The sequence below is a fragment of the Merops nubicus genome, unplaced genomic scaffold (genome assembly GCF_000691845.1).
Source record: "Merops nubicus isolate BGI_N331 unplaced genomic scaffold, ASM69184v1 scaffold28696, whole genome shotgun sequence".
Taxonomy (NCBI): domain Eukaryota; kingdom Metazoa; phylum Chordata; class Aves; order Coraciiformes; family Meropidae; genus Merops; species Merops nubicus.
In genome coordinates, this window is record NW_008616058.1 from 9012 (window position 1) to 16515 (window position 7504).

General features: G+C 52.0%; 1 protein-coding gene across 1 annotated transcript in view; it reads left to right on the plus strand.

Annotated features, from left to right (window-relative positions):
• Positions 1-4482, plus strand: part of CSF1R (colony stimulating factor 1 receptor) — a gene marked incomplete at its 5' end in the record, with an annotated part of 13130 nt that extends 8648 nt beyond the window's left edge. The window contains 10 exons of the mRNA XM_008942740.1: positions 95-199; positions 522-632; positions 865-1027; positions 1372-1472; positions 1617-1720; positions 2447-2596; positions 2694-2805; positions 3083-3182; positions 3800-3905; positions 4351-4482. Coding sequence (XP_008940988.1) covers positions 95-199; positions 522-632; positions 865-1027; positions 1372-1472; positions 1617-1720; positions 2447-2596; positions 2694-2805; positions 3083-3182; positions 3800-3905; positions 4351-4482 — 1184 coding nt within the window. The remainder of the gene's footprint in view (positions 1-94; positions 200-521; positions 633-864; positions 1028-1371; positions 1473-1616; positions 1721-2446; positions 2597-2693; positions 2806-3082; positions 3183-3799; positions 3906-4350) is intronic.
• Between the last annotated feature and the right edge of the window lie 3022 nt (positions 4483-7504).

A 7504-nucleotide genomic window follows, 5' to 3' on the forward strand; every position in this document is an offset into this window, starting at 1 on the left:
CAGACATCTCCTCAAGGCTGTGTGCAGGACAACTGCTCAATCTCTTTCTATAAAGCACTTTCTAAGTAATTTTTTTTTTTTTTCCCCTCTGCAGGAAAAACTCTTGGAGCAGGAGCCTTTGGGAAAGTGGTAGAAGCCACTGCTTTTGGGCTGGGCAAAGAAGATTCAGTCCTCAAAGTGGCTGTGAAGATGCTAAAGTGTAAGTCCAGAGCAACTTGAAAAGGCTGAAATCCCCCAAGCTCCTTTGGGCAGGGTGTAGTGTGTGTGTTCAGCACATGTTGGTGTGTCCAGGCTGCAACACCAACATTTTTAGCTGTTTCTGTGATAAGCACTGGGTGCTGGAATCATGCTGCTGTCACTTTTGTGGATACACATGGCCAGAGGCACAGGCAGAAGACACAATTTCCTCTCTGAGTGTGTCTCCTCCTTGTATCCTATCTCTCTACACCTTTTTTCTGCTGTCCACCATCATCTCTTCCTGGTCCCTCCCTCCTTCACCCAGCCCTTCTCCTGTCTTGCAGCATCGGCAGACACGGATGAACAGGAGGCTCTCATGTCCGAGCTGAAGATCATGAGCCACTTGGGACACCATGAGAACATTGTTAACCTGCTGGGAGCATGTACCTATGGAGGTGGGACCCCACAGCCCTGCTTCCCCCATGCACCCCTCAGAGATTCTCTGAGGCCCCTACCCCTCCCCAGTCTCCCAACAGAGATAGCTGATGACCCTGCAGCTCTGCCAGGGCCTGTGGCTGTTTCCAGACAGGCTTACGTGCAGCCTGGGCTCTGCTGCCCCTGAGAGACCAGCCCTTGGGACAGGTCACAGTAATGTCACTTCTGAAACCCTTTCTGCTGCTCTCCCAGGGCCAATCCTCGTCATCACCGAGTACTGTCGCTATGGAGATCTGCTGAATTTCCTGAGGAAGAAGGCTGAATCCATAATTATCCAGGACTCTTCCCTGGACACCTCTTTAGACAGTGCTGCTGATTACAAAAACGTTGATGTAGAGAAGAAGTACATCCGCAGGTAAAAGCAGAGGTCTCATGGCCACAGCTCTGAGCAGTGCAGGGAGGAGGGTGCAGAGGGAGAGATGAAGGCCAAAGGACTGGGGATTTGCAGAATACCAGGATGTAAAAGCCACTGGGGATGTGTTTGTTTAGACTCAGTTAGAGTTCTGGGTTTTCTAAAGTCTTTGACAGCAGTCATTGAACATCCCACAATAAATCCTGGTTTCCATCCATTCTGCCCTGCCACACCCTGAAATCAGAACTTCTTGGCTTCTTGTGCTGTTGGGTGTGTGGGGTTTGTAGGACAAGAGGGTGAGGGCTCTAACAGCCTGTCTCACTCCATCTCTGTTGTTTTCCACACAGTGACAGTGGCTTTTCGAGCCAGGGTTTGGAGACTTATGTTGAAATGAGGCCTGTGTCATCATCATCATCTTCAGCGTCATCAGACTCTGCGCAAGCCAGGGGTGAGTTAAAGGCCAGTTTCTGTTTCTGTGATTTCTTTACTCTGGCCATCTTGACTGGTTTAGCTCTAGGGACCCGAGAACACAGCATGGCTCACATCACTCACCAGGTTTGCAGCAGGTATAAAACTTTGCTTTGAATTTCAGGGAAAAGCTCAGAGGAAGAGGATGAAGCCAGGGAGGACCTCCGTCCCCTCAACCTCTCTGACCTGCTACAGTTCTCCAGCCAGGTGGCCCAGGGCATGGCAAGAGTGCCAAGCAGCCAGCTGCCCCCAGCACCCCAGCTGGGGGACACCAGTCCAGCCAGCAGGCACTGGCCATCCTGGCTGCACAAGGCTGAGGATGGTTTTGGATGGGGTGGCCAAGCTCAAGCAAGCTGGTGCTGGAAATGGGCCTCTCTGCTCCATTTGTTGGGCTCTGACCTGCTGGACCACAGTGACTGATGCTCCCTTCAGAGCCTTTGTCACCCATGGGCTCTGCTCAGGCCACCACAGCAGGGTGGTGTTATGGGGGGGAACCCAGGGCCATGCATCCTGCTAGTCTCAACATTATCTTCCCAGCTTTTACACGAGGTCAGGAACTTTTGATGTGAAGCTTTCTTGCATTGGCAGCTTCCCCACTGCCCCGGGGACAGGGAACTGAAAGTGGCTGTTGAGCTGTCTGCTGGAGCTGGTTCGTTCACAGCATCAGAAGGTAGCTGTGGCTGCTTTGGGGATGAGAACACAGTGTCAACAATCCTTGGTCCTCAGCCTCCTCCTGGAGGGAGGATGAAGGCCCCACAAGTGACTAAAGGACACGGCCTGGAATAGCAGTGTCTTAGCACTGCAAATGGAATGGCTGAAGATGCCCCTTGCACGTGACACGGTGCCCCTTGTGGGGGCTGCTCAAGCAGAATGTGTCCCCGTGCCCTGCAAATGTCATTTTGGTGACAGCCCCCAGCCATAGGGCATCAGTGGGACTGCTGGGGGATGTGCCAGGGTCTCACAGCGCTCTCCTCTCCCCAGTGCATCCACCGGGACCTGGCAGCCAGGAACGTGCTCATCTCAGCCGGGCGGGTAGCCAAGATCTGCGACTTCGGCCTGGCCCGGGACATCATGAACGACTCCAACTACGTCGTGAAGGGCAACGTAAGTAGCCAGGGGGGACAGGGGAGGGCACGGGGCCGGCGTGTGGCTGGAGCAGGAAGGGCAGGGTGGTGGGAGCCTGCAGACTCTGCTCTTCCAGGCCCGCCTGCCCGTGAAGTGGATGGCCCCAGAGAGCATCTTCGACTGCATTTACACCGTGCAGAGCGACGTGTGGTCCTACGGCATCCTGCTCTGGGAGATCTTCTCCCTCGGTAAGGAAGAAGCAAGCTTGCAAACCTCCTTTGTTCTACATGTTTACCACTGCCTAATGCCTCTGCAGAGAAATTGCCAAGGAGGAAGGTTGACAAAAATCTCAATTTTATCCGGGTTATGTTTCTAGAGGAACCATTTAAAACAATGGATCCTGGGAATCCCCTGAGGAGGAGTAGTGCTGGCTCAGGCAATGCTCCAGGCTGCCCCTTCCCACCCCATGGGGCTGGAGCGGCAAAGCTGCTGGCCTGAAAGCCACCTCTGCTCTGACTGTCACAGGTAAAAGCCCTTATCCTGGCATGGTGGTGAACAGCAAGTTCTACAGCATGGTGAAGCAGGGGTACCAGATGGCCAGGCCCGACTTTGCTCCCCTGGAAATGTGAGTGGGTGCACCAAGATGCACACAACGGGTGACAGGGTGGATGGAGCTGCTTTGTGGGGTGCTGGCAGGGAGATGACAGGAATCTTGGTCACAGATTCCTGTCATGGCCTGTTGCTTCCAGGTGTTTGCTCTTGAGGTTCAGGTTGGATCCTACCAGGCTGCTCCTACCTCCTGTAGGAAAGCAAGACCTGGGGCAGTCAGTTATGATGCTCCATCCAATATCTCCTGTTTAGGGGCAGGAAGATGGCAAAGCTCGCATTGTACATTTACACTCCTGAACTTGGTGGATTTTTTTTTCCAGTCACCTACTTTTGACTCTAGGACTGTGAGAAAAAAAAGCCTGAGTAGTTTGCAGGAGGAGAATGAGTTTAAGCTTCAAGAAGAAAAAGCACTGAAGGCATAAAGGCCCTTGCTGAGAGAACTTTTCTCCATCCACTTCTGTGCTCAGCTCTCCCTGGAGCACTGCACGTGCCCTGACCATGGGTTTTATAGACAGGAGGACAAGGACTGCTCTGTCCTGTGTCCCTGAAATAAATGCTGTGGGGAAGAGCCTGGGGGTGCAGCAGGTCTGTAGCAGCCCAGTGCAATGGCCCTGTCCCTGCCTGGCTCTGCAGGTACAGCATCATGCAGGCCTGCTGGAGCCTGGAGCCCACCCAGCGACCCACCTTCGACCAGATCGGCTGCTTCATCCAGAAAGAACTGGAGGTGCATAAGGAACAGGTGAGGATCTTTGGAGAGGAGAAGGGGGAAGGGAGATGTTTTTTTCTCCTCTGTGAACATAGTTCCTGGACAACTGTCCTGGTGCTGTCCCTTACCTTTAAATATTGAAAGCAGTTCAGTGTGGGTGGGAAGTGCAGCAAGGTGTCGAGATCTCCCTCTGCTGAAGGGTTAAGTCACTCCCCACTATGACCCAAGGAGGGTGGAGAAAGACACACAGCTCTTTGCAGCAACTCCTGGTGCAGCAGCCCTGCCTTGTTGCCCTGGATGAGTTGTGCTGCCCTGTGACAAGCTGTCCTGCAGCCAGCCCTGCCCTCTGAGCACAGCAAAGGGGAGCAGGGAGTTGGCGTCCCCAGGCTGGTCACCCCTGCAGAAACAGATGTCATACACCACTGAAGGGACTGAAACACTTTGGGGTGGGGTTGGTGGGGTGTGTTTTGCTATCCAGGACTACACCAACCTGCCCTCCACTGCTGAGGAAGACAGTGGCTGTGATACCTCTGGCTGCTGTGAAGAGTCCTGCGAGCAAGAGGAGAGTGGTCAGCCCCTTCTCAAGAGCAACAACTACCAGTTCTGTTAGCTGGCACCACCAGCCCGGGGTAGATCCCTGTCCTGGCTCTGCAGGGAGCCCAGCTCTGCTCTGCTGTAGGACATGGACACCTCCTGCTTTGGCTCTCCTCCCTGTGCTTCCTGAAGCGTGAGTGTTCGGACTCTCTCACTGGAAGGCTAACGCTGGGGTGGTGGCTCAGAACCACGACTCCCCAGTGGTTGGGTGAACTTGTGCCCCACTAACAGGACAGAGGGGCAATTGTTTCTCAGGTACAATAGAGGTAACCAGTGCTCCTCACGTGAGCACTGAACACAACCCCACTCCAGGAAAGAATGGCAGCTTAAACAGATGTGGAAATAATCAACAGCACACATCCTACAACAGTCCTTCGTTGTCAAACATGTAGCAACCACTGCCTTTGTTATGTTACAGACATGCTCTTGTACATATTTCCCTGTGTATTTTTAATAGTACAGCTGAGGTAATGTTTCCATAAGCTAGGGCCTAATGCCCTTAAAGGTATTTTCATCTAGCTCTTGTGCAGGGTTACCAATGCCACAGCTGGTGCAGCCCTGTGCAGCCATCAGAATTAGCTAAAGAACCTCCTTAGCTGCACCAGATGTGGATCAATATTCCAGGTACAAGCACTGACAGGTTCAGGCAAACTCCAGGGAGCTAAAACTGCTGCACAGGGGCTGGCCTTTGTCATACTGTGAGCAATTACACTGTGGGCCACTTCTGATTATATTACACCTGGTTTTATGCTAACACCAAGTGATTCATTCCTCCTTACTAAATAAAAAGCTAACACATTTCTGTCTGTCAGCATTACAAAGAATAAAATGAGATGTTTAACAAAACAAGCCTCTTCCAGGGGCTTTAGAGACTGTTTTCAACAGGGACGGGATCAGAGCATGGGTGATGCACTGGCCCATACTCTCTCCTCCTGCTCCACACTCTCCAGTGCCAGTTCTCAAAACCATTCAATCTTGTATAATGCAAAAATGTATTAAAAGGAAGATTTTTGAAGCATTTTGCTCTGATAAGCCTGTCTGTAACTGGGAAAAATGAAGTAGTCCCTGCACATGGATATAAGGGGGAATGATGTCAGTTGTGGTGAGGGGTCATCTCTGAGAGTGGTCACTTAGTTTGAGGCATGTGCTTAGGGCAGAGGCCCAATGTCTCAACCTTCCCCTGGCAGAACCTCCTGTGGCAATGCACAGGAGCTCCAGCCCACCCTATTAAAACACATCATGAAGAGAAGTTACCCTCATCTGCTGCAGCCTCTCTCTTCTAAGGAATTCACTTCAGAAGCTTCCTGGAAAACGAAGGACAAGGGCCAGGGGAATGAAGCAGCTGCAGAAGTACTGTCTTGCCACATCTAAGAACTACACTCTAGGTAGATTTAGCAGGATAATTTTATTTGACATGCTGGTGGGGTGGCCTAAGCCATTCCTTGAGCTGCTCCTCTCAGCCCACTTTGCTTCTGAGAAGACCAGACTTCCCCTCACCACCACAGCAGTGCAAACTGGACTAGTGCTGTACATGCACACAGTGTTTGTGTTCTCCCCCACTGCAGTCCTCCAGGTTTTGTACACAAAAACCAAGTCACTGGGCCAGAGTTTCACCCCAAAAATTGGAGATAATTTATTAAATTTTATCACTGACTGAAAAAAGTCACTAATGTCTCTTAAAATAAGTTAATGTTCTTAACAGAAAAACCCCAAGCTGTAATTACTGCATTTGCTCAGACTTAATACATTTACTTTAACAGTATGGTACTCAATAGGTTCCCCTTCACAGAAGGGAGTTTTCAACCACACCACAAGCCTCTGAATCTCCCCCCACGCTCCCTCAGGCAAAATCAACTCCCTGGATGACAAATTAGCAGTCTAGCATCCTCTCCTCCACAGGTAACAGCAAACACCCACCCCCTGTCATGGCCAGCAAGAGGGAGCTGGCAGCAGAGAACACTGTGTAGCTTTACCACTGCAGGGCCAGAGCTCTGAGCCCAGCTCCTCTCAGGGAGCTGCTGAAGCAGCAGAGGCTTCTCTGACCTACACGGTGCTGGGTGCACCCAGGCAGGGCAATATGACAGCTGAGAGTGCTGAGGTTGCACACGTGGATGCATCTCTCCCAGTGCCTCCTGTGAGGAAGGAACACTGAACCCTGCTTGTTCTGGTGGCACCACGTTCATCATTTCTCCTTGATCGCAGAGTCAGCCTTTGCAATTCTGTGCTAAGGGCAGGACAACAGAAAGGCAAGGCCTTGAGCAGAACAAAGCTGCTGACAACAAAAACAGTGTCCAGGGGACAGTACAGAAATTTTGAGTGTCCTTCCCCCTTTCCACAGCCACCACCTTGCACAACACTCAAGAGCCCTCCAGTGAGCTTGGTTACCCCACAGCTCACCTGGTCACTTCTTACCTTAATATAAAAAACTCTGTTCCCTCACATGTTTCAGCTTCTAAATGATTAGTGCTTATGGGAAGGAAACAATTCTAGAAACTTTTTGCAGCCAAAACACGCACAATCCTGGGCCCAGGAGTGCAGTCCCCAGGGAGGCTCTGTGTTAAAGCTGCATGGCTCCCCAGCTAAAAGCTCCTTGTTGCCAGTGGCTATGAGAGCTCTTCTGGACATTCCAAGCAGGAGTCTGTGTCCTAAACTAATCTACTCAGAACACTTTGGGGGATGTTTTCTGAGCCATCTGCCTTTCACACCTGCTCCCACACCCCAGCCCTGCCACCAATACACACAAAGAAGTCAGCAAGCAAGATTCAGAATTAAAAAACCTGTGTGCTTGACCATGCCTCCTCCCACTGCCAGAAGCACCCTCGCCTCTCCCTTCTCCACTCGCCAGCTGCAGGCAGGGCCACGTTTCACCCCACCCGACAGCGGGTCCATCGCCCGCCTCAGGAGGCAGCCGCTGCCTTCAGCAGGGGGGTGACAGACCCGTGCTGGCAGCAGCCATCACGCCATCAGGGAAGCACGCAGCTCTTTGGTCATCAACAGCAGTCAAAGCCACCGGCACCACACCTCCGACCTGTAAAAAC